Source organism: Podarcis gaigeae (genome assembly GCF_964106915.1).
Source record: "Podarcis gaigeae genome assembly, chromosome: 10".
NCBI lineage: Eukaryota > Metazoa > Chordata > Lepidosauria > Squamata > Lacertidae > Podarcis > Podarcis gaigeae.
In genome coordinates, this window is record NC_139686.1 from 22,311,707 (window position 1) to 22,339,025 (window position 27,319).

General features: G+C 42.7%; 1 protein-coding gene across 2 annotated transcripts in view; it reads left to right on the forward strand.

The window, feature by feature from the left end:
• Window positions 1–27,319, forward strand: part of BRAF (B-Raf proto-oncogene, serine/threonine kinase) — a 50,368-nt gene that overhangs the window by 12,564 nt on the left and 10,485 nt on the right. The window contains exons 4-14 of one of the 2 annotated variants that reach the window (XM_083700205.1): window positions 6,266–6,369; window positions 7,375–7,477; window positions 10,078–10,226; window positions 11,428–11,544; window positions 14,315–14,474; window positions 16,042–16,078; window positions 18,344–18,463; window positions 22,605–22,741; window positions 23,080–23,197; window positions 23,691–23,775; window positions 25,282–25,458. In XM_083700205.1, the coding sequence (XP_083556331.1) occupies window positions 6,266–6,369; window positions 7,375–7,477; window positions 10,078–10,226; window positions 11,428–11,544; window positions 14,315–14,474; window positions 16,042–16,078; window positions 18,344–18,463; window positions 22,605–22,741; window positions 23,080–23,197; window positions 23,691–23,775; window positions 25,282–25,458 (1,307 nt within the window). The remainder of the gene's footprint in view (window positions 1–6,265; window positions 6,370–7,374; window positions 7,478–10,077; window positions 10,227–11,427; window positions 11,545–14,314; window positions 14,475–16,041; window positions 16,079–18,343; window positions 18,464–22,604; window positions 22,742–23,079; window positions 23,198–23,690; window positions 23,776–25,281; window positions 25,459–27,319) is intronic. The other variant, XM_083700206.1, reaches the window with a different exon arrangement.

Below are 27,319 nucleotides of genomic sequence, written 5' to 3' on the forward strand. Positions count from 1 at the left end.
GGCTGCAGCCATGTTGTGCACAGCAGTACACGATGGCACAGAAGAACCTGAAGCCATCTGCTCCTCCCTTTAGCGCATGAAGTGCCCAAAGTTCCACTTATGTGCGCCGTGCCTTCCAGGAGCAGAAATGAGGAATTGGGGGCCTTGTGGCTGAAGCTGTCATCGCTGAGTGGCAAACGAGAGGAGAATGCTGGCCCAGCAAACTCTCCTCCTCCCAGCACATGGGGCCTTTCTGCAAACAGAGCAGCTTTGCAGCCCATGCTTCTTCTCAAGGAGCCCAAGAAAGTCAAATGGAGGAGGAACATGGAAAGCAAATGCGTAGACAGGCAGTAAGAATTGGGCAGGGAAGGGCTCACCAGTGTTGAAGAATTCTTGACGTTTGGTGGGGAGATGAGCTTTTGCATAGCGCACAGGAAATTGTTTTAGACAGTAGGGTGCAGTATAGTGCGAGGGAGTCGGAAGAAGGAGAGAGGTTCCTGGACACAGGTGAACTTTTAACAGAGCAAGTAAGACAGGTATACAGTTGTACCTTGGTTGACAAATGCCTTGCGATTCAAACGTTTTGGCTCCTGAATGCTGCAAACCTGGAAGCAAGCGTTCCGGTTTGTGAACGTTCTTTGGAATTCGAATGCCAAATGCAGCTTCAGCGGCTTCCAATTGGCTGCAGGATCTTCCTGGAGCCAATCAGAAGCCGAGCCTTGGTTTCCAAACGCTTTGGAAGTCGTATAGACTTCCAGAACAGATTCTGTTTGACTTCCGAGGTACCACTGTGGTAAGGTGAATTGAACAGGGCTATCCTTCTAGGGTCATGGGTGGCGGGGGAGAGTCATTTGCACAAAATAAAATACTGTGGGCTTTTTTAAAAAAGATCCTAGACTTTGACACTGGACCTGCTTTTGGTACACAGAGAATGCACATTGCTAATCCATCCCCCTTTCTAGAAATTTTCTAGTGCACATTTAAGGCTTATTGTTGCCAAGGAGACCATGAAGGCTAGGAATGAGAGAAGAGTGAAGACGTGCTTCCTTTTGGGGGGGCAGGCTACATAAAAGATGTGAGGTGACAAGCTGAAACTGTAATTACCAATGGTTCAGACAAGGAAAACAGTGGTATTTTAAGAGCGGAGACAAGACAAAAATGAAGGAGCAAAATAGAAGGGGCATGGCTGGGGGGAAAGGAAATTGAGTTTAGGGCCACTTAGAGTTTAATTTCAGTTATAGGGTAAAACTTAGTGAAGCCAAAGGACTTTTAGTTCTGATTGCTTTCAGTGAGGGAGATTTAAGCATGTGCTTAACTGCAATATTGTGTATGTCTAAGGCTGCAGTCTTCTGCTCTTAGTGAAACCAGTGTTACTTAGCAATCTTAATGGTGCAATCTAACATATGTCTGCTCAAGATTAAGGCTGAGTTCAGTGATAGTTACTCCCAGCTATGTGATCACAGGGTTGAAACCCCATTTTGACTGGTTTGACACCTGTTGGTTTTAATTCTCAGTAGTTCATTCCTACATAGTAGATTTTTAAAAAATATTTCTAATTTAATATCAAGTGTCTCTTCTTTTAAACAATATGCTTGGCTTTCTTTTTCCGGTTTCATTTTTTAATAGATAGGTTATGGCAAAGATGCTTTGTGGATTGCCTTAGTAACCTAACCTGCTTTCAAGAATACATTGCTTTTAAATATGAGAAGTATCCTAATAGGGAGATTAAGTTGAGCAAAATTTGTTTGCAGAAGTCACTTTATGCATCTAAGAGCCTGTATGGCTCTTAGCTGCTCATGCGGGAAATATTTTGCTGGTTGTGGGAAGTCCTATCTTGGGAATCGAAACCTTGTTTTCCAGTCCCTGGGAATCTTGCTCAGATCTGTCTCTGACTTCTGAGATTTGACTAGGCAACTATCACACACAACAGCTTCTGTACATCTCCTGAACTTCTATCTAATTGCGGACGTGCTTCAAAAGGTTCTGGGCAGCACACTGTCATAACATAAAGTGACTTTTTTCAAAAAAAAATAAGGCAATGAGGAAAGTTGGTCTCCTACGTTACGTTAATTAAAACACATGTGCCCAAAGAAATTACAGCTGGCTACACAGGGTGAGCTGAGGTTGCTGCGTAATTGCACTATGTAATAGATCTAACACTTCAGCATAGAAAAAGCTTTGGGGAATATAGTTCATAAGGGAAAAAGCACATGCATCAACCCCTGTTGTGCTGCCTCTTTAATATTGCATATATCCCTACTCTTGCTGCTGGTCCCAAGCCAGGATTCCCTCCTCCGAGGGGGTGACCAGCTGGCCGTTGTTGTAGCAGCTGAATCATGAATTTGCAAGGGGCGGGTGGTAAGAACAGAGCAAATGGAACACAGGATGGATATCTATCTCTGAGGGAAATCTGTGAAGAAGAGTCCTGTTTTGCTATAGGAATCTATTTTCTAGGACCCAGTTTTGATTTTCTAGCTTTCTAAGGTACAGTGGTACCTCGGGTTACAAACACTTCAGGTTACAGGCTCCGCTAACCCGGAAGTAGTACCTCGGGTTAAGAACTTTACCTCAAGATGAGAACAGAAATCACACAGTGGCGGCAGCGGAAGGCCCCATTAGCTAAAGTGGTACCTCAGGTTAAGAATGGTTTCAGGTTAAGAATGGACCTCCAGAAAGAATTAAGTTCGTAATCAGAGGTACCACTGTAGTGTGCCTTTCCTGGTGCATACGCAACCTGGTTTGGATGAATGTAAACAGAGGGTGTGGAATATACATATTCAAGACAGTCCCACAGAAGCTGTCTCAAGTAGCCGAAGCTTCCTCTATCCTTTGTATTTATTAACTGTCCTGTGCAGGATGGGTGATATCTGCAGTATGTGCTCCACACTTTACTTGCCTTGCCCAGTATATGTGTGCAATCCTCTCCCAGAGGTAGATTTCTGAAAGCCCACCGGACTGGAGAAATTTCTCTTACATTGGACCTGTGCATCCTAAATAAACTTCTTACAGCTGGATCCTATGCGTGTTTTACTTGGAAGAGAGTCCTACAAATTTCAGGAGCACTTACTTCCTTGTAAATATACATAGAATCGAAGCCTTAATTTTGAGATCCTCTCAGATTGGTGAATTTGCAGGCCAGGAACTTCTCCCCATGAGGTTTGCAGTTAGCGTCTGCTACTGTGTGGTTTAGGCATCAGAGAATGGGGGAATTGAGGAGGGCATATTATCTCAACCACATATTTCCATCTCTAGTTTTCCTCCACTAGAGATGGTTGTAGTCAGCAGAAGATTGCACCAGATACTGGGTGAGAGTTGGTCAAAATTCATCAGAACACATCAGTCCAAAAGGGCATATTGATGGAATGATGAAGTAAATGTAGCTTTGCAAGTTACTATCCTGCCATATTTAAATTTTATAATTGCTTTGATGCGGGGGATTCTGGCCTCAGGCTTGAGAAAACACTGTTGTTGCTGTGTATGTTTAAAAAAGACCTCTTCTGGGATTGCAAAATAGCATTTAGAAAAAGCCTAAAAGATGGGAACTTTTTAAGAAAGAAACCCCATGATGTTTCTTTGAAGCAGCACAAAGAAAAATACAGGAGGGGGGGGGGGAATCAGAGGAGCTTTTCTTTCCCCACTTGCCTTCAGATTCTAATTGGCCAAAGACCAAACAAATTTCTTTTTGCCTAAACTGGCAGGCACCTATTTACAAGAAAGCTGTGTGGCGCTTTGCAAGGATACATGCCTCCTCCCTTCTTTATGTTGAGCTAGGGTTTGCTAGAATTTAGGCCCAAGCCTTTATTTTTAACTGCCAGGGCTAAGCCCAAGAAGGACAAGATGGCCTCTAAGCATTACTCAAGCTCCTCATTCTCTAATGGAATAGTCCAGTATATAGTCTGAAGGCATGTGAGGCCACCACTTTTCTTAAAGCAATGTAGATCTGGGCCTGAATCAGTGACTGCCTGGGAGCCCCATGTTCACCAACAGGACATAAATGTAAAGATGGTTAATTTTGCATAGTTCTCAGACTTCATACAAAGGCAATTTTGAGACTGTTTCCTCTTAATAACATAGTTCAGACATGCTGCTGCTTAAGAAGATGCAACTAGCCAATGAGCACATGAACACTTAGCTCTGACTCAAGCTCGGAACAAGGAAAATATAAACAGGAAGAGATGAGATCTCCTTCTGAAGAAACATGTGTCAAGCCTAACAATCTGCTAACGTAGCTTAATTTATTGAGTATTTATTAGGCACGGAAAGCATACAAGCAGCAGTACTCTCTTGCGAAAGGCTTTGCAAGAGGCTTCTGACTGGGCGCTGACTAAGATGAGTAATTGCAGAGGCCAATCAATGCAGAAATGACATGTTTAGATGACTTTTTTTTTAAAAAAAGTGTTGTACTTCTTGGGAATGTGCTATAAATAAGGGGCTCTGAGTCACCACATGGTTACCTGAGGACAGCTTCCAGTTGCCAGTGGTGACCAGGCTCCTTCTTAACAACAGTTGTCAGTACTTGGGTATAAACTGTTCTGCTGTCCCTTCATGACTTAAGAAGAAGAGAGGGCAGTGTGAGCTTACCTGAAAGGAATTTGAAAATAGTCACATTAAATGTCAACCGTACAACTTTACTTCATGGGTGCACATTGGGAAGAGGCAAAGAACTTTGGAAAAATTGTATTTATGACCAATAACATTCATTTACAGTATTCATTTATTTATTGCGAAATACTTATATCCCACTTTATAACCCCCAAAGGCGCTCTTAAGCATTAGAAAAAAAAGATTCTGAAAATAGAATACAGTGGTACCTTGGTTCTCAAACTTAATCCGTTCCGGGAGTCTATTCGATTCCCAAACTGTTCGAAAACCAAGGTGCGGCTTCTGATTGGCTGCAGGTGCTTCCTGCACTTAAGCAGACGCCGCATTGGACGTTCAGCTTCTGAAAAACATTTGCAAACTGGAACACTTAACGTCTGGGTTTGCGGCGTTCGGGAGCTGATTTGTTCGACAGCTAAGCTGTTCGGAAACCAAGGTACCACTGTACTCAGATCTGGTAGAGGAACAGAAATGGTGACCAGATGGAGACCAGATGAAGCCAGGATTGTTCAGAAGTCATATACTGCCGTTGTACTTGGTTTTCCCTGGTGCTGTATGAGGCAGCAGCCCCACTAAGAACTTCTGAGGCATTAAGTAGCTGGAAGTCCCTTAGTCCTTGTTGGAAACAAAGATGAGTGGGGCATCAACTAGAACTCACTCAACCCATAATGATGGGCTTTTCTATGTTTTTAGTAGTTCTTGTTTTTATCTGTAAGCCACCTTGAGTCCCACCAGGGGGAAAAGCAGGGTATATAGTAGTAGTAGTAGTAGTAGTAGTAGTAGTAGTAGTAGTAGTAATAAATTTTATTAATATTATAATGGGGGTCAGGTGGGGAGGACTCATCCTCTTTTCCTGGCAGTTTTGAGGCAGCAGCTAAACTCAGCCCACACCAAAGGGCAGGGCAGGAGTTAGAGAAGCATTCCTTCATGTATTACCCAATGGAAACATGAATCCACTGCCCTAAAACGTGCTGATAACTACAACCTTAGACCCCTTGGGAAGGGGTTAGAGCAGAGCAGGAAGGGCAACCTGTGACCCTCCGGATATTGCTCACCTCCAACTCTCGTCAGCCCCAGCCAGCAGAGGCAATGTTCGGGGTGACAGGCATTGTTGTTGACCAAAAACATACAGAGGACCGCTGGTTCTCATCCCTGGTTTAGACTAATTTGTGAAGGGTCTATCAACAGCTGTGATAGCTAGATGTATGGTCCATATTTAGAGGCAGTATACCATTGAACACCAGCCAATCAGGTTCAGTAGAGCTTTTATTTATTTACAGCCTTGATTGAGGCTGCCCAATAACCATCTCTGCATGATTTACAAAACCTTTCAAGACAAGACAGATTCACAGCATGGCCAAAAATCATCAGCATGTAAACAGCGGGTTACAATTCAAAACTTTAAAATCACAGTTTTTAGACTGCTAGGAGAATTTTTAAAAATACCTTATCTGGCGCCCAAAACAACCAGGTGAGTCTTGCTAGGGAGGATATTTCACAACTGAGAAGCCCCTCTCTCTTTCTCTTTCTGGTTGCCATCTCTCTTTATTTGATGTTGGGGGCGCCCAGAGCCGGACCTCCGAAGTAGATGCTCACATGGACCCACTTGTAAACTGCAGCATGCTTTTAAGGCTTCAGAACTACATTAAGCTGAAGTAGTGCTAATGGTTTGATTTTGATTTCGCAGGTTCCAGCAAGATGTGGAGTTACAGTCCGTGACAGTTTAAAGAAAGCTTTGATGATGAGAGGTCTCATCCCAGAGTGCTGTGCAGTTTACCGAATACAGGATGGGTATGGTTTGTATGTAGTATGGTTTGGGGTAGGAGTTGAAGAGGGAATGATTGCTAAAGTGATTCTTTCTGGGTGTTTTAAGTGCATGAATAATCAAGATAAAAACAATTCTCTTCATATTTTAAACAAATTGTTTTCCAAAGCATAGGCAAAATCTCACTCTATGCCCCTTAGCAGTGGTTGTGGGTTGAGAGTGGGAGAGAATCCTTTTCTTTGTTCCTGCTAGTAGATTTGCTCACAGTGCTCTCTCTTGTATACTAGCAGCCTTGTATCTGGTGTTTCTCAGGGTTTCTAAGAAACCAAAAACATATGTGCAGTTTTGAAAGGTTCAGTCCACCATCTTGATTCAAAACAGTACCCGTTTGTATCGAAACATAGGAGAAAACCTGCTTCTTGATCTCACAAATTATCATTCAATATTTGGTTATGACATCTTAAGAGGTGTCCTAATGCATACAAACAACTTCAGAAAATATATCGTAGATAGTTAGCAGCTTCCCAGTTGCTTCCCTTTGTTTTTTTCTGTATAAACTGTGCCCTTCTCATTAACTAAACTTTTTGTAGACTTTTTAAATAGTGGAGGCAAATACCCGAGAAATATTCTTTACCTAGCAAAGCAGTGAGATTTACTTTAGGTTGTGGAGCTCAAGAGCCATCCATTCCTTAATGCTGTGTATCAGGGATGGGAGACTTGTGGCCCTCCAGATGTTGTTGGTCTCCAGCTTCTAGCAGCCCTATCCAACATGACCATCAGCAAGTGGGATGGGAGCTGTAGCCATAACATCTGCAGGGCAAAAAGTTCTTCATTCCTGCATTAGATCTTGTGATCTTAATTGCAGGAGAGAGTTAAGTCTCTATCTTGTAATTTGTAGCACAGTTAATTGTGATAAATCCATGCTAACTTGCCATTTGAAGCTTCTAACGATGGAAGGCTTAAAAACAAATCCGAACTACTGTCCTCCACCCGCCCCCCATATCTGCTCATGGAGTTCATTTGCACTGCAGGGAGAAAAAGCCCATTGGCTGGGATACAGACATTTCCTGGCTCACAGGCGAAGAACTGCATGTGGAAGTCTTGGAGAATGTACCTCTTACGACACACAACTTTGTAAGTATTTTCCTACAACGCCTGCTGGTGTTGCATCTGGTTTTATTATGTTCTGAAAAGAAAAATTGGCAGCACGAGAATGGGCCTTTTCTTCAGTGGCTCCCTGTTTCTGGAATGCCCTCCCCAGGGAAGCTCGCCTAGTGCCTTCATTATGTATCTTTAGGCGCCAGGGGAAAACATTCCTCTTCTCCCAGGACTTTGGCTAATTAAACGGTCTATGGCCTTTTAAATAGGTATGTATTTTTGTGTTTTTTACTGTAAACTGCCTTGGAATTCTCTGCTGGAGGGCAATATATAAATGAAATAAATTAAAAAATTGTTTTCACAGAATAAATTGCTGTGCCATGGGCATAGACAGCTGCTGCTTTTGAGTAGAATATTCGTGTTTTATACAACACATTTCCCCTTCGCTACAGCCACCTTCTTACATGTGTACACATCTGATAGCCATTTGTACATTTCAGCAAACTCAGTATATTAAAAAAAAAAACTTTTTCCCCCATATACAAGTTTGTCTTCTTAGTCTCCTAGAGGCAATTCTCACTCACCACAGGCAAGCAGGCAAGTATCTTCTTACAAGCCTGGTTAAGCCACATTGTGAAATGCAGATTGGGGTGAATTGTATGCAACGTTGTACTTATTGCTGAGTTGAGGTTCTACCTCCAGATGAATCTACAGTACTTCTAGGTGAATAATGGTGAGACTATAAGCGTAATCTGTATGATGAGGGTAAATCAATGGCCCAAATGTATTTAGAATCTTGTTTTAAAAGTAGGATCTGGACGAGATGACCTTTAGTTCATTTTGCATGCTTATTTTAATCATGCAGTCTGCTTCCATATCATTGTAATCTCAAGGCTGAAGCCATAATTGCAGGAAGAATTATGTAAATTGTCCATGATTGAGAGCAATTTACTTGTCATTAAATAAAGTGTGGCTCTTTAGAAATAGCAGCATTCTCATGGGGAATTTAATAAAATGCCTATGTGAACCAGATTTTTAAATACACCGGAGCATGAAAGAGCAGCAAAAATCTGCTTGTTGTATATTATTGTGTTATGAAAAGAATGTGTTTGGTGATCTCCTGCTTGCTGCACACCAGCAGGCAACTAATAAACCTGTTACAGAGTTGTGCTGGTCGCATCAGTGATGCCAGCGCTGAGAGACAACCTGACCTAAGGAATGACAATTTAAGTGGAATCTGGTGGAAGCAAATTATCTGGATGGCTTTTTCACCAAAGGACGTCTCTGTCTTAGGTTTATTATATGGAGAGGCCTTCTTAAAAATACAGCTTTGGTACTTCATTTTTGTTTCATTCACTGGAACCCAAGGATAGTTGCATAAAAATGCTCTGGATAGCATCCTCTTAAAGAATTTTGTCTGTTTTATTTGCTTTAAGTAGACATTGCTACCTAACCTGCCTTTCGCATTCTACCAATTTTAAATCTTTTCAGATTCTGCTAAATAAAATGTGCAGATCTCTAAACCTTTGATATAACTTTTCTACTTGAGTACTTCAGCTATAATGATTTTTAAAAGAAACGCATCCTCATTTTATTGTTTGATAAAAACACAATAACATTGCCCAGAGCTTAGATAGAACTTGGCAAATGTGCAAGTTTTAGTTGCCAGCTCTGGTAGGTGGAATTCTGCAAGAGCAGGGAGCTCCTCCCTCCCCTTGTGTAGCTAGAAATGGGGAGGCTTTGCCTGGTATGGTATTATATCATTTACATGGACCTGTTCACAAGGGACGCGGGTGGCGCTGTGGGTTAAGCCACAGAGCCTAGGGCTTGCCGATCAGAAGGTCGGCGGTTCGAATCCCTGCGATGGGGTGAGCTCCTGTTGTTCGGTCCCAGCTCCTGCCAACCTAGCAGTTCGAAAGCACGTCATAGTGCAAGTAGATAAATAGGTACCACTCCGGCGGGAAAGTAAACGGCATTTCCGTGCGCTGCTCTGGTTCTCCAGAAGCGGCTTAGTCATGCTGGCCACGTGACTCAGAAGCTGTAAGCCGGCTCCCTTGGCCAGTAAAGCGAGATGAGCGCCACAACCCCAGAGTCCGCTATGACTGGACCTAATGGTCAGGGGTCCCTTTACCTTTACCTTTACCTACTCTTCACAAACTGCTCCAGAAAGAAGACAGGTCTCACTAGGTTACCTTGCACGTGTGATGGTTCTCTGTTTGAAAACTCAGGAGCCATTTTCTTTCATAAACTGTTTCTTGGTAAAATTGCCATAGAAACGTGAAATGTAAAGTTGCATGAAGGCAGGCGCAAAACAAGAAGGGGCAGATCTCCTGACATCAGTGAAAATTGAGTTACTGCTTTGTAAACACAAATGTGTATTAGAGGATTTCTATTGCACTTAATATGCACTAAATTATTATAGCACACAATAGAATTGTGGGGGTTCTTCTGTTAGTTAAATTAGCAAACCGTTTGTCAGGATTACAGCTCTCTTTTCGGTCATAGGGCTTTTAGAGTAATACCTTCGATCTAACTTAAAAGGAGCTTGAATCGGCCCTTTTCTGACGAGATGACATTGCAGTTTTAGCGGGCGCGAGAGGGCCTTGTTTCTCATGCCTGCTTTCTTGATGGCGTAGGTACGAAAGACGTTCTTCACTTTAGCGTTCTGCGACTTCTGTCGAAAGCTGCTTTTCCAGGGGTTCCGTTGTCAGACCTGTGGGTACAAATTTCACCAGCGTTGTAGTACAGAGGTGCCGTTGATGTGCGTGAATTATGATCAGCTTGAGTAAGTAATCAAAACTCCTCTGCAGTTTAAATGCTCTTTCCCTGAATCTGCACACATAAGCGGTCACAACAGCACACGAGTGTATTGTACTGATATTGCCGCGGTGGCATCCTTTGTATGCAAAGGGGACATCTCTGCACCTAGGCTGCCTCTCCCACAGAATTAGGCAAATGTGACTAGTATACCCTGTGCTCCAGAGAGCCCATAAATGAAAGCTTTAAGCATGACCTACACAGTCTGACAGTCACAGTTATCGCAGTATAATGTGCCTGTGCTTTAAATACCGTGTAGGCCAAGTTATGCGGTAGGGTGTCTGCCCTTTGCACCATAGCCACTGTTTTTCTTTGCTGGCACAATAGGACCAAGCCGTTGGTTGTCCCTTGAAGCTTTCTGTGTGAACTAGGATTATCTTTGGCAAAAGTAATTCAAAAGTTCAAGAAAGGAGTCTAAGGCAGTAAAAGTGTGGTGGGAGACCTCACGGGGTTTTGATTTCTTAAAGAATAAAATAAAATACAAGCTTTAAAAACTAGTTCAGCTACTATACTTCAGTCGCAAAGGGGAAGGATTATTCATCATATTCATATGTAAACTCTTGTACTTGACTGTAGACTAAATGAAATCAAATTATCCTCATAAAGTAACTGACTACTTGTTTTGTTGCTGCCAAGTTGGAAAACAAAACTTTGAGTAGCAGTTTTTCTGCCCCATCTATAATACCATTTCACAAAAGATTTTCTACCTTTTGTTGGATACTGACTGTAGGGTAACCCACGAAGTCTCTCTTTTTGGCCTAGCAACAGTGAAAATCCGGATGAGTTATTAAAGAGATTGCAGTCGACTGCTTTGAGGATGTTCTTATTTAGCCATAAATATTTAGCCCCCCTTTTTATATAGCAAAATCCCTGTTGGAAGTGTAGCATTGCACCCAATGCATGGAAAAGCAAGACACAGCTTAGACCTCACAGAAGAAAGTGTCCTGCCATTATATTACAATGATAAGAACTGATTTAAATAAAATGTTTCAAATCGCTGAGATTTGACTTCCCTGCTTAACTGTTACAAAACTGTAGTGTCACCTTTCAACGTATTTTCTCTTGGAAACATGTAATTTAACCTATGATGTTTTCTTCCTCATACGTTTTACGTTGTGAAACTTCTGGGTCTTGCCCAAGTTAGGTTTTTCTTTGTTTTTGCCTCACAGTTTGCTGTTTGTCTCCAAGTTCTTTGAACATCACCCAATACCGCAAGAGGAGGCCTCCTTAGAGACGACCCCAGTATCCGGATCATACACTTCAGTGGCCCCCTCAGATTCGCCTGGGTATGCTCTTAAATCCTGCTGTTCTAATAATAATGTGGGTTTGTAGTTTCTGAAAGGGAGGCTTGGGATTCAGGGGGAGGGGAACTGGGTGTCTACACCCATTTATATCAATATAATGAATAGAAATTAAGTGATTTTTATACAAGGGCTTAAGAAAATAACGATGATAATAAGGAAAACTTTGTGAAGCATTTATTCATCCTTACTCATCTGTTTGTTCTGGCCTCGGTTACAGTACTACTGTTTACTGCTTGCTCTAGATGCTTCGGCTTAAACAGTTTGCTCAACAAAGGTCAGCTTTGGCATGAGAAACCTCTCTTTCTTTCAAGGGGATCTGATTTGTATAAGCAGAAGTTGTTGGGAGGTTGCTATTGTAGCATTCTACATTGGCCCAAAGTGGAGCTTGAGTGCTTTTCCTTCCCAAGTTTTGTTTGTGAGTAGATTGCTCCCCTGACACAGTTGCTGTGTTCACAAATCACAGTTTAACATGACACGCATGAACCACTGGGAAGTTCAGGAATGCTTCCCCTCTGCCATCTCCTCCTCCTCCTTAACCAGGAGGACAATTTTGGAAGCATTTATTTCTGGTTTTAGTTAACCTCAATTCCAGATCCGGACACCACAGAAAACTGGTTAGCACTTCACAGTGTTTAGCTTAGGTATGTACTTCTGTATGTGAAAGGCCTGCCCTCTCATACAAACCTTTTGCAACTGTGTCTTTACTTAACATTTTGCATGTACCCTAGTAGGGTCCATATTTGAGGTGCAGGGCTGATGCCATCATTCATCTTTCTGGTTCATCATTTTGGACACCATGAATGGTGTTGTGTGTGTGTGTTTGTAGAATTATTTTGAGGTAAATTTCTATCTTACCTTTCCATTCCCAAAGAAGTGCTCAAGTTGACTCGCCTAAATAATCAGTAAAACAATTTATAAAAAAGCACACTCAAGAGTAAAAAATAATTCTTTTATTTATTGTCTTTATCAAATGTATGTTCCACCCTTCCTCCCATTGGAGCCCAGGGCAGCAAACATCTCTGAAATAAAAATGTGGCTTAAAAACAACAACAAAATATTTGAAACATTTAAAAACTGCTAAAAACAACGAAATACAACAGCACCTGTAACCAAGCATGCAGTTGAATAAAAACAGAAACTTTTTAAGTAGATGTCTGAAAGACTACAGTGATGGGGCTTGCCTAATATCAGTTGGCAAGGTGTTTCCAAGCACTAAAGGCCTGACTCTTGACAAATGTAGAACGAAGATTGTGATGCACTTTTAGAAGTGCAAGTTCTGCGCATCAGAGTTATGCCTGAAGTAAACTGGTCCCAACCTGTTAAGGGCTTTATATGCCAATGGTAACACCTTGAACTTGGACCAGTGGTGAACTGGCAACTAGTGCAGATCTTTGAGCACAGGTGTAATCTGCTGACACTCACTCCTATAAGTGATTTGTACTGCAACATGTTGCACTAACTTGCCGTTTCCAGACTGAGCACAAGGGAAGCCGCAGCAGAGTGGCATTGCAGTAGTCCTATCTTTAAGCTACCGATGCCTGAACTGCTGTGGTTATGCTGCCCCCCAGTCCAGGAACAATCACAGTTGTCTTACTAGCTGAAGCCTGTGGGAAAAAAGAAGTAACAAAACAAAGTTCTTACAAAGCATTTAAAGTAGTAGAGAGCCACAGATTTGGTCTTCAGCTGAGGACAAAATACAGGTGAAGAGAAGCCAACCAAGGAAGCCGTTCCGTATTCTGTGATACTAGCCAGGGTTGGGGCAGGATTTGTAACAGTTGTCTGAAGCGCAGACAGCCATGGTGTGCCCACCATTTTAGATTTGCAATGCTCTGGTACAGAATCACTCCAGACTGTGGATGTCTTAGCCTTGCACCAAGCAATATAAAAACTGATCCTAGGATGTTGGGTGGGGGGCAGAAAAGTGGGTAGGGACAATCTTGTGCCAGGATCAGCACCCACCAGATCTTGGCAGCTGCCCAAATTGTCAGATGCTGAGGCCAGGCTTACCTCAGAAGGTGGCAGGGGGCATGGAAGAGCCACACAATATATTACTGCAGTATATTATACGTAGGGCTGCCTCTGAAGACTGCTTGGAAACTTCAGCTAGTGCAGAATTAAGCAGCCGGGTTGCTCACTGGAACAAGACGGTTTGAGCATATTACACCAATCCTGGTCCGATTGCACTGGCTACCAATTAGTTTCCGGGCCCAATTCAAAGTGCTGGTTTTGACCTGTAAAGCCTTAAATGGCTAAGGACCGCAATACCTCAAGGACCTCCTCTTTCCATATGAACCTACGCAGACCCTGAGATCATCTGAGACCCTCCTTCATGTGCCGCCTCCTCGAGAGATCCAGAGGGTGGCAACACGAGAACAGGCCTTCTCTGCAGTGGCTCCCCATCTGTGGAATGCTCTCCCCAAGGAAGTTTGCCTGGCACCTTCATTATACACCTTTAGGTGCCAGGCAAAAACGTTCCTCTTTAACCAGGCCTTTGGTTGACCTGATTGATACCCTTTTAAACTGTGGCTCTTTGGGGGGGGGGGGTTATTGGGTTGTTGTTTTTATTTCAATTTTATATATTGTGATCTTTTGTGTGAGCCACCCTGAGACCTCCAGGTGGTATATAAATTAAATAAATAAATCTCAGGGGCAAATAGATTCAAGTGGGTGGAGATGGTCCCAGTTGCATCTTCTCTGCAACAACTAGGGATCCTGGCAGACCTTAACCTTTTTTATGCCTTGACTTTCTCAGCCCATCTGTTCTCCCTGGTCCTTCTCCTTCAAAATCCATTCCAATACCCCAGCCTTTCCGACCAGCAGACGAAGACCATCGGAATCAGTTTGGTCAACGAGACCGTTCCTCATCTGCCCCCAACGTGCACATCAATACTATAGAGCCTGTCAACATTGATGTAAGTTGCCACCTAAGCTTGATCTTTAGAAGCCAAACGTATCTTTTCCTTTGCTATGCTACTTGAGGAAGGGGTGGGCAAACAATGGGCCATAGGACTTGATAACCTGGATAAGTCCTTTCTCCCAGCTTAAGTAGCAGAGCCATCTTGCCGCTACCTCCTGTTCTTCCAAGGGTGGAGGAACAAGTGGGTGTATAGGGTTGGAAAGAGAATTAAGACTGTCTTTTAACTGTGTGTGTGTGTCCATTCTTGAACTCTTTGGAGGAGAAGGAAAGGGATATTTGTTAATCGGCTGCAGATTCTGAGCCATGCATTGCGTTATCTCTGATGATCAAACTCACATACACAGTGATGGATCTTAATACATCATGCTGCCTGAGTTTTCAGTCCCCATGTATAATATCAGGAATTGGTGTTATGGGCAAGTTCACATATTCTATTTAAGTGACAGCCAACCCTGTGATAGTCTGGCAGACTGTGTCCATGACTACATAAATGGGTGAGACGTTATTGTTTGTTACCCACCCAGAGCCTTCAGAATGGGGAGGGATAAATACAGAAAAAATAATCCTTTCCCAGCTTGGCTGCCATGGCTGGGTAAAAATAAACAATTACGATGTGATTTCACACTACGTGATTTCCAACTATTTCACACCCTTTGATTACAGCTTGGTGGTTGTTACTAAATGGAACAGGTGAATGTGTTCTAATGTGTTCTAATACATGCTGTGTGCATGTTCATGGCCTGAACAAATTTTTGACTGGAACATTTTGTCCCTAATTATTTAAATTTGTCTAATACAAAGTCCAAGGTAGGTAGTGAGATCTTGTGTGTGCGGTCCACAGCAGCTAAAAATTACTGTGGATGACAGCCAACCATGGTGATCTAGTTTCACAATGGACTTCCCTTTCCACTCCTTCTACCTGCAGCCCCTTGCACATCCTCAAAATCTGCTTTGGGGGGTAGTGGGAGGAGAGGAAGGGCCATCACATCCACTGGCATGACATTGAATATAGCCCTGAGCATACAGGCGCCTGCAATCCATTGGTATTACCTCATGCTATTCTCCTAGGACATCCCAAAACAGAATTAGTTGCCACTTCTATTTTGCTTGATGAATCTGTATTAACTCAGAAGCTTGCTATTTGTTCGTCGTGGAAGTGGTCCATAAACTTAACACCTTGCCTATTTAACACTGCTAATTGATGAGCATCATTCTCCTTGTAGTGTCAATCAATAGTCTTCATTTTCCCTTGCTCTTTTTGAACAATATTTTAAGACTATCTTTTAGAGCAGAACATGATTCTGACGTCTTTCCCCCGCTGCTTCTAGACCCTATTTGCTAATTCATTTAGCTTGCCATACTCAACAAAGTTCAAATGGCCCAACGCGTGGGCAGGTATTGGCAGGCAAGTGACCATTTGTGGACAGGAGGAAGCATCTTCTTTATCTATGCAACTGTTGTCAGTTGACATTTCTTATATTTGTGTTATATCACCGTAATTATGACAAGCAACTGAATTAATGCATTAATAAGATGCATACAGCTTTGTTTTTGATTTGTAGGAGTTGATTAGAGATCAAGGGTTGCGAGGAGAGGGAGGTAAGTGATTTTGTTCTCTTGCATAAAAAATGCATTGCTTTGCCCCCTCCCCTTTGTTCCACCTTCTTTTGCAAAATACAGACACAGAGAGAAATGTAAACAGAACAGTGAAATTTAGCTGCACTTGCTTGTCCCATGACCTTTGAGTTTGTTTGATGAAAAGTTTTAGTGGTTCACTCCCATTGTGGGCGAAGAGGAGGGGAGAACATCATGCAAAGTGGTAGCCAGTGGTTTTTGTGTTTTTTTCTAAAGTGGGTTATCAGATGGGAATAGTAGGAGGTAACTGACCTTCAGTAAAGTTATCCTTCTTTACCTTCCTTTTATCTTAAAAAGGCCAAACGTGCCACCCATCTATCTTGATATACAACCAGAACACCTACACAACAAGGACTCTCTAGGGGCCTGTCAGCCAGCACAATTTGTGAGCAGAATACTGAGCACTGTTCCTCTCTAATTTTACAACATGGGAGCATCCTAGAAATACCTCATGGTATTCAGAACCACGAAGGCTTGATCTATGTGACTGTTGAGAATGCAACAGTCCTTAGCATATCCATAACTTTCTTGGTAGTAGAATAGACAAGATGTACACATATTTTGATATATTTTTAAAACAAGCTCCCAATAAACAGGGCACCTGGCTTTAATGTTTCCAATATATAATTTTTTTGAAACCAATCCTTACAAATACAGCCTAAAGGAAACATTTCCTTCTATGTTGTGAGAGACAGAGTTGAGGAAGCCTTCTGCCATGACCCATGTGCCTTGTCTGAGAGCAAGGTGTGCTTTTTCCTATAGATTGATTGATTTTGTTCCCAATTGCATATTTATACCGATTTAAGATGGATGTCAGGGATGGGCAGGAGACTGAGGGACCGGACAGAGGAGGAAGATGCAGGGTAAACGGCCAGCAATTTCTAGGGTTCTGGGCCATGTATGTGGCAGCAACCAGGGGAGGGGGAAGATATGGGGCAGCCAGAGAAACAGGGGAATAGGAGGCGGAGGAAATTCTGCAGGAGGTCTTGGGAGTCTGAAGAGCCCGCAACAGCCCCAAAGAAAGTTGTGCCTTCAGAATCCCTTCTGCTGTCTCCATGCTCAAGGAGGGGCTTGAAGTGACAAAGCTGCCATTAAGGAGGGGCTGTTGGGTGCTTGCGCGAGTGCACCGCATCAGACAAGGGTAGAAGAAAGCAGGGGCGGCAGGGCCACACTGCCACTCTCAACTGGGCCACGGAGGGAGCTTGCCTAGGCAGCTAGTTAAAAGGGAGTGGTGTGTATATCTGGTACACCATAGGAGCTGATGTGCCAATACAGAACTAAACATCTAGCTGCTGCTCCTCAGTCTGGATGCATCCAGGACAACAGGTATGGTGGCTAAGATGCTCCCATGCAGTAAAAAAGTAAAGCAGCCTTGAATTGACTTCTCATGAATGGGTCCAACTCTTGAGAGTAAAAGCCAGCGCTGTGAGTTTATATCCTTTCCCCACCTTGTAACAAACGTGCTTATGGCAGCTGCTGCTGCTGCAAAACCTGTTTGGGTTAGAGCTCCATTTGCTAACTGGCTGCCAGGCTTCACATTAAGGCTTTGACTTGGCTCGTCATCATTTGAGTGCGCAGTATGGGCTTTGCCATATAATGCAGGAGAGCATGTGTCCCTAATCAGCCGGCCTTTTCGCTTTCCATAGCTTCTTTTATGTCCCACCCCCACCTCCCTTTCTTTTTATCCCATTTGCAATTTACGACTTCATTGTTCCAAGACAAACCTTGTTTCAGCCAGGATTTCCTTCTTCTTCTTCTGTTGGTTCCATTTGACAAGCTGGCTACTACTTTGCAATTTTGAGTTCGGAGGTGTGAATCAAAACCGCAAACCCCACCAGTTTAATTATATTGCCCGTTTTGACTATTGTGTATGTCCAGGTAGCTGTGGCTTTTGAACAGTTTTGCCCATTTTGTCCCAACATTTAAATGTTGTGTACTATGATGTCATTTTAAAACTCTGGTCAATAAGCTCTCTGCTGGGCATCTGAGAATATGTAGCAATTCCCTGCCATTTGAAAGTATGCTGTTCAGGGTTTTGTTTTTGGTTTTTTTTGTGTGTGTTTTTTTAAAACAAAAAACAAAAAAAGTAGAAATATGGGGTTCTCCCCTGCAAAGTCATAAACAATCTGTGCCTAGGAGTCAAAGCACCTTAGTTATGTCCCATGACTTTCATTTCTTCTGTGTGTCTGTCTTCCTGTCTCTGCCTGCCCGTCTCTTTCTCTCTAACAGCCCCTATGAACCAGCTGATGCGCTGCCTTCGGAAATACCAATCCCGGACTCCCAGTCCCCTCCTCCATTCTGTCCCCAGTGAGATAGTGTTTGATTTTGAGCCTGGCCCAGTGTTCAGAGGTAGTTGGGCTCTTCTTTCTCGTTTTCACCCAAATCAAACTAAATAAAAACCACAGATGCTGTTTGTGCCTCACCCTCACAGCGTGTGTATGTAAGTGTGTGAGTTTATCAAAACACTGTCTTTTTTGTTTTTGTTTTTTGGGTTTGTTTGTGTTTTTTTGGCTTGGCCTGGCTGGAATGCTTTGAATGTGCTTTTTCACCCATTTTCACTCACCCTTATTAAACTCACAAATTACTCTGCGTTGGATATAGAGCATTGTAGAGACGATGTTTTTTCCATGCTGCCTTTCAAAAAGTGTTGCTTGTTGCAAGGGTCTCTAGTTGCAATGGAAATGAGGATAGGAGAGGTCCTGCAAACGCTTAACATCTGTACAAACTATTTTGCACTCCAAGAGATTCCTCTGTTAAAGGCTGCCTAGTGACCTCACCCACCCCAAAGAAAACAGCCTAGCCTACTCCTGTACCTTTAACAATAGGTTGCATCTGCCAAAATTAACAGGTTAAGCCTTTTCTTGGCAACAGATCAGCCTGCTTTTAAAGTCACAAGAGCGAAGGTTGGTAGAAAAGTTGACAACCCTAGCTGGGGTTCCAGCAGAACCATTCTGTTGTCTGTCTGATGTTAAGGCTTTGCAGGATTTTGGAGGAGACTGATATTGCTAATTTCCTTGACTGTCAGTTTCAACTTAATGCTTGAGATAGAGCTCCTCAATTAATATTCTTTCAGAGAACTGTTGCAAAGTACTAACAATTCTGCTGACAACTCACTTCAGTATATAATTAATTACCTTCTAGTATAATTTATCTCACTGATGATATGTTGGGGCTGTGACTAATCTGGATACTAATGGAATATATTACAGAACTCTGCAGACATCAGTTGAAATCAGGTTCGGTTTGTGTAATAAAGCACAAGCAAGTCCATTTCGACTTAAGTCTGTAGATGTTTGGCTGCCTCTAAACAAATTCTGCTAAGCAAAAGCATCAGGGCTGCAATCTAGCACAGAACTGGGCATGCTTAGTGATATTTTTCTCTCTCTACTAGATTGTGGCCCAGATGTTAAACTGAAGTATGATTCTGATGTGGCAGTGCACAGCCATAAAGCGCATACAAAAATAGCGATACGCAAATCTGAATGCTTCCATTTTGAAGCAATAGGCAGTTCACCCCATTTGTTAAATAATTTCCAAAATGTATAGATTGATCTCCAACTAAGTCACACTCAGAGTAAGCCTGTTGAAATTGATGAACTTGTTTTTGAAGTCGATTGATTTCATTTAGTTTACTTGTGAGTATGACCCACATTGGATCTCACTCGTAGCTTTCATAATAGTTTAACCAGATAAATCAGAATGAACACTCTCTAAATAAGGTTTTATGTTTTGTGGTAAAAAGTGCAGCTTTTTCAAAAGTTTCAGGTTTTAATTATGACCGTAGGGATAATATCACTTCTAAAAAGTGAATAAGAGCAGTCCCCTCCTGCTGTAGGATTAGCATTGTATTGATGGTCCTGTGTCTTTCGAAATTTAGTCCAACACTCCTGGAAAGTGTCAAGATGACACTTCAGACCAAGTTAGCAGTTTGTTTAAAAAAATAGCAATTTCCAATGGTAATTTTACACATTCATTTCCCCACACAGAGCTTTTTCTTCAAATTTTCAAATCCCAATAGATACTGGCCCTGCTAGGTAAATCCCGGGTAATGACTCCCTGTGAAAGAATAGCAATCTAGTGCATCCTGCCCAATCACTCTTACCCTGGCACAAGCAGGACCAGCAAGGCATAAAACTTAGTTTAGCATGATGTCTCATAAACTATGAACGTAAAGCCAAAAACAAACCTTGGGTTTGCCACACTGGTTTGTTCAAGAGAAACAACCCCGATCCTGGGTTTGGGAGAAATGACAGCCCAGGTTTCATGGCTTTTTCATTACAATCATACCAGGGGAGGAGCAAATTGTGAGTCAACAGGCAGCATTACCGTGGCATGGGAACGGCATCATAGGAGTGGAAAGGGTGGATACTACAAGTGCAGAAAAGGCAGAAGTAACCACTGTTACGTGTAGACTGAGACGACAGACCGAAAGATGTTGCAGAGAGGAGGAGTTAAGGACCTCAATGCAGAAATCTGGGCTTCATTATTCAGTCTGAGCCAGAGGTGGAACATCTGTAAGGAAGCATCACGGACACTGGGAGAGAGTAAATTGGATAGAAGACCAGGGAAAAGCTAGGCATTCGTTATAGCTTGAACCATCAGCACAATGAGAACCCTCAATGAGAAAAATTGTTTGTCTAGGAACAAAGCTGTAAGGTCCCCCAACCCATTACAGGATGCAGGAAATATGAGACGCCTTTAGTCTGCTAAGGCAGCAGTCGTAAATGCACTTGTGAGGAGTAAGCCCCTTCGAACACTTTAGACCTACTTCTAAAGTAAATAGGTGTAGGATTGCACTCAGAATTGTTCTCTTGGGAAAAGAAAACAGTTGTAAACTTAAATGGTACTGTTGTGGATTATACTCCTCCAAATCTGAGCTTCTGATATTCCAATATCCAAATTGCATTTTTATTCTTGTAGTGCCAACTAGTAGTGTTCTGTAAATAATAATACTCCTATTGAATGCTTTTAGGATGGGGTGCTGCTTAAGGTAAATGAGATAGTGGAGCAGAAGGCATCTTCTGCTTGGATACTACTTTTGTGACAGCTCCTTCACAGCCCAGCAGCAGAACAAACCATGGCCCCCCACACTGTGTTATTGCAGGGCTCAGAATCCCTGAAGCCTCGTAGAGGATTCAGCACAAAATCCATCTGTGTGTGGCTTCCTTGCTTTTGTGTCCAGGCCAGTAACATCTTTTGCCCAGTTATAAGATACACTTCAACCGCTTGAATTAGTTCCCTTTCAGGTGGCATTATAAAGCTGTGTAGATTTAGGCCTATTTGTGGCTCTTGTGTTCATCTCTTTACATGAGTATCTCCCTTCAGCTTCAAGAGCTATTTGCTATGTAGCGTGTGGGGTGGGGGAAGCCTAACAATTGAGGAGGGGAAGCATTTCATAGACACTGTTAGGTTCACAGAACTCACTTTACAGTTCTCTGGATCTTGGCCTCCCCTTTTAATATTCTTTCCATTGAGTCCAAGTTGGTTTCATGCCCAACTGTAGTCAGATTCTCCTAGGGCAGAGTTAGTGGTAGCAAGTCAGGAAAGCCAGCAGAATTAAACAAAATATAAAGTAGTCTGAAGTTTCTCTTAAAAACAGGCAAACCAAGTGCACAAACACGGTTTCACTTCGCATCTTGCCTGCTTAAAGAAAGGATGCGTACAGCCCAGAAAAATCTAAAATGTGCTTCAGGTTCTTTGATTAAGGTGGGCCTTAAATCTTTAAGCCCTTTAACTCCTTTTGCACTCGTTTTAGAGGCGCAGTCCCCCTTTCACATTAGTTTAAATCCATAGTTTAATATGAATGAGCAACATGCAGGTCCACATTGCTCAAAAGTTCCCATGGTGCTCCTTTCCCACTCCTGATTCTGCTCCATGGACCAAATAAGCCAGAGTCTGGCTTGTCCAGTTGTCAAAACCCGGGCTCATGGTTTGTCTCCTCCAGACAAACCACAAGCTGTAATTGAGGCTTGCTCTTCACTTACGACTTGTGGTTTGTTTGCAGAAAACCAGTCACAAATCAGCGTTCAGACAAGATAACCGGTCAGACTCTGGATTGTTTTATCTTTGGAGTGGCAGGAACAGGGGAGGCGCTCTGGGGGAACTTGTGAGCATTGAGCAGCACGTTGCTCACGCGTAGCGCGAGCTGGTCCAATAATTAAGCAACTAATTGCAACTGGGCAGTTTGCAGTGATTGCTGTTGAACAAGCTTGATCTTTCCTCTTTTGTGAATTAAAGGCACAATCCCACAGAAATCAGCAAATTTTTTTTAAAACCGAATTTAGTGTGCTAGGATTGCAACCTGAAAATGTATGTTAAGTGCACTTGTTTCGTAAGCCTTACCTCTTACTTTTAAATGCCTTTTATGTTTGGAAATATTGCATCTTAACTGCAGTTTCTGCACTTAACTATTGTGTGAAACAAGCCTAGCAGGGAATGTTTATGTCTTTAGAAATCCAGAAGTACTTTTGACTTTTAATCTCAAATACAGGCTCAACCACGGGTTTGTCTGCCACGCCACCTGCCTCCTTACCCGGGTCCCTCACCAATGTGAAAGCGTTGCAGAAATCCCCGGGGCCTCAGCGAGAGAGGAAGTCTTCCTCCTCTTCAGAAGACCGGAGCAGAATGGTAAGTCCAAAGCTGGTTTATTGAATTGGCAACCAGGCTTTACCACGTTAGAGACTCAGTGTAGACGTTGTGCTGCCCAAACTTCTAACTGTGGTTAGAAAATCAGGAGTGCCCCAAACACTTGGGCACTTATTCCTCCCCCTCCTCCTATATGCCAATTCCCCCTCCCCTTCATTTGCAGAGGTAAACTTAGTGTAGCATTATGCACTATGGCTGCAAACTATGGGTTGTAACTACTTATGGTTAGCAAAAACAAAATACGAAACACCAGTGTAGTTGTAAGGCTTTCTGCGTTAGGAAAACATATGGATGTATTACTAAGGTTGCTTTTCTTGCAGAAAACTCTTGGTCGGCGAGACTCAAGTGATGATTGGGAAATACCAGATGGCCAGATCACAGTTGGACAAAGGATAGGGTCTGGGTCATTTGGAACAGTCTATAAGGGAAAGTGGCATGGTAGGTAATTCCTGCACCAAACCATTTTTTATTTATGAGTTGATTTTTTTTTTCTATTTTAAAGCTTGTGACACCAAAACCTTAGCAGATTAAGCCGATCTCAGTTTTGAGGCTTCTTATTCTTTGTTGTCTCTGTAAAAGCTCTCCCAAGTTTGTGTGCTAGAGTGAGAAGAGTGTCTTTTGAAGGAAAACGCAGTAGTTGGGGTCCAAATCCTGTGCAGCCGTTTCTATGCACCCAGTGGAGCTTTAGTCTTGCGGTTTTTTTGAACAGCAGTGTTCTACGCTGCATAGCAGATCACATTCGAAAAGGAGGGCTCAGGCATCCAAAAGCAGTTTGTGATACGGCACGGCAATAGTAATCAAAAGGAAGAAAAGCCACATTTTGCACCTAGAACACCACATAACAATATCTGAGTTTTGTATTCTGCTTTTTAAAAAGAAAAGTTGAGCAGCTGTATTATACAGCTGATGTTCTTTAAAATTGCTTTTTCAGGTGATGTCGCAGTGAAAATGTTGAATGTTACAGCCCCCACCCCCCAGCAGTTACAAGCCTTTAAAAATGAAGTAGGAGTGCTCAGGTAAGGTTGTGTTAGTTGCATTTTGATGGCTTGACTTCCCTTGAGAAGCCAGTGAGCTTGAGCCGTTTGTTCAGAACACTGTGCTCCTCCCAGTCCTTCTGCTGAAAGGCAGTTTGTGTTTTCCTGATATTTTCTGGTCCTGTGTTATCCCTTATAAACATGTCTTCATGCCCACACAGTGAGGGAATACTGGATGCTTCTGCATTGTCAATCCATGTTACCACGAGAGAGAAAGCAAATCTTTCCTGCACTTCCTTCTCAGCCTTCATGGATCCTTGTTTTCCCTGGCTCTGCTCTGCTTGATAACCTTTCCCCCATCGCTCCCTCTCATAGTAAATTCATGTGCTGAATACCAAGAACTACATACCCAAAATGGAGTCATTGAGAAACAAGAGGGAGGTATCAACATGCTTGGGAGAAGCCTGAGTACAAAAATCATTAAAAAAAAAATCTGTAGGGGCACTCCCCCCGAAAAAACAAATGAAAAATAGCGGGATGAGCACTGAGTCTGTTCAGAAGCCCGAAGAATGCTAGGTGTCAATAGAAAAGAACAGCAGCCAATCCCAGGGCAGGGAGTGAAAAGGTAACACGATGGGTCCCAGAAGAGGTTGTGGCTAACTGGAACTCTGAGCCGAAGCATTCCTGTCGTGAGGCAAGAATCCCTTGTAACATTGCAGGTTCCCAGTGTCTTGTCAGATGCCAGCTGTGAGCCTTCTAGGCACAGTCTGTGCTCATTCTTCAAAGTGTCTGTCACAGTAGACAGAAGTTTTACTCCATCTTTCAGACTTCAGGTCATTCAATTAAATTGATTGGCAGGAGAATCTGTACAGACAGCAATTATTTCATATGGGGTTGTATCGAGTTTTGCCTTTGCCTTTGCGGAAAGCACTTCTGCTTGCCCAAGTTGGGATGGAGCATCTCCGTGGCTCCCTGAAAACCTGTTCTCAAGGTTTAGAAGACCTTCCATATGAGAACAGGATATTGGGCAGAGGGCTGCGGTAGGTGGGTAGGTAACAGTTGTGTACCCCAAGCTGAGTACGTAGTGGCAGGGATAGGTAAGCTGAGGTCCTCTAAAGAGGATGGCCATCATCCTTGGTCATTTAGCTGTACAGCGGAGGGCAGATGGGAGTTGGAGTGTAACAACATCTGCAGGGCACTAAGGCTTAACCACTGTTGAATGCAACCTATGATGCAAAACAGCAACAACAACAATTTTATTATTTATACCCTGCCCATCTGGCTGGGTTTCTCCAGCCACTGGGTGGTGTGCAGAATATATAATACATTTAATGAAATAGCTGCTACAGGATGTGGCAGTGGTTACTAGCTTTAGATGGCTTTAAAGGGGATTTGACAATTTCAGCCATGATGTCCATATGGAATCTGCACTAGATGGACTTTGGTCGAGCCAACAAGATTAATCATATATCAGGGCATTCATTGTTCGAGCCCTTCAATCCATCAAAAGTGTTTTCAGTGATTTTAAGCACTCCTTTCTTTCCACAGGAAAACAAGACACGTGAATATATTGCTTTTCATGGGTTATTCAACAAAGCCGCAGTTGGCTATAGTTACGCAGTGGTGTGAAGGCTCCAGTCTTTACCACCATCTACACATCATTGAGACCAAATTTGAGATGATCAAGCTGATAGATATTGCACGGCAGACAGCACAAGGAATGGAGTAAGTATAGTATCATATACTCATTAGGAGAGAAGGAGGGAAAAGAGAGATCTCCACACACTGATCTTGCCGGTGCATGTGGCAGGGATAGACAACCAGACGTTGTTGGACTACAGCTCCCATCAGCCTCAGCAGGAATGGCCAGTGATCAGTGATGATGGGAGTTGTAACTATCAGCATCTGGAGAATCGCAGGTTCCCCATCCCTAACACATGAGGTTAATATGACAGCGTCATAGAATCAGTGGGGATGCATTCTCGTAAATTCTTCCAGATACTTTGTCTGGTGGCATAGACACTTGGAAATTGACATGAAGTCCCTTCTTTTTAATATGACTTGACAGTGATTATTGTTTGGTAGTGTTTAAAAGCTCTCCAATATTATGTCGAGTGTTTGCTTAAAATTGAGGTCTCACTTTGAAGTGTTTTATACAACTCCAATACTATTTCTAAGTGGGCATTTCCCCCCCCTATGGCAAGCAGTTTTTTCCTTACTAGTCTTTTGTTCAAACTTAGCACATTGTTTAAAGATTTTCATCATTTTTACTTTTTACTGAAGACAGCTAGAATGAAATCTCTTACATTTTTCCGCCAGCTAACATCAGAGCATGATGTTTTACAAGGGCTGACACCAAGCCATCCGGTGTCCTGTCATAAAACACTAACAGCTGTAAAGACTGATCAGTAGCTGTATTTGGGTGACTATCACGGGAGAGAAGCTCTTACCAAGACATTTTAAATATAACTATGGTGCTAAAGGAGTTTATACCCAAAGCGCTGCTTTTCCGAGAGGGGAAAAAAATGAATAGGTTTAGCATTTTAATTCCCATTCCTGATAACACAGAAGGGCTAAGCTGGAAGGGCTTAGAATGGAAGCTCACATTTTTTCTAGTGCTGCTTCCTGGCATATCTGCACAGAAACAAGTAACTGAGCTGCATTGCCTTCAGGCTTCCTCCAGCATGCATATGGCCTGCTGTGATATGCCCTCTTCCCCAAGTCAAGCCTTGCTGCAGATTGGCATTCATGTAATACCAGCATGTTTTAACAGTCTTCCCAGTAACAGGAACAATGAGTGTGTGATTTGTGTTGCTCTACAGTGTTCTGATATAAAGGAGAATGATTTCTCATCTTCCCTTTTCTCCTAAAACATTTCAAGTGGGTGTGAAGAAATTGGCAGCAGTGCCTCATGATACTAGAGGGGTGGAATATGATGGAACCATAAATGTCACTTAGGCTAATAAATATGAAGCTGTCTTATAGCTGATATCTTCCGGCTGCCCAATCCTAAGCTTGTCTACTTGGTTTGAATTGCATTAATTTCCAGACAACTTACTGCCAAGTAATTCGTTTTTGTATTTTTACCTGCTTTTCAGCTGGGATTGGCACCCAAAAACAGATTGCACTGAAAACCCACTATTAAAATGAAATTTACAATATATTAGAGCAGTGGTTCCCAATTAGCTAACTACTGAGGACCCCCTGTTTTTCAAAAGCCAAGCCACAGACCACCTACTTCTGAAAATTTTGATAACTCTACGATAGGTACCTCAGCAAAGCAATTTTTTGAACAAAGGATTTTAGGTCTACTGAAAACAGATTATTATCATGCAAAAATGACAAATATTTAGTTGGGGGGACGCAAGGGATGGGGCCACGGACCCCCTGGGTGCGTTCCATGGACCCCCAGCAGTCCCCAAACCCTTGATTGGCAACCAGTGTATTAGAGAGATTAGGAGATGTTTGGGCCCTGGCAAAGTCTAAGCTCCAGGCTGTTCCTCCCAAAGGGGAGTGGGCAGAAAGAGCTGCAGATTTGTGCATGGTGTGTAGGTTTGCAATTCAGTTGTCTTAAAAAGCTGGGGCG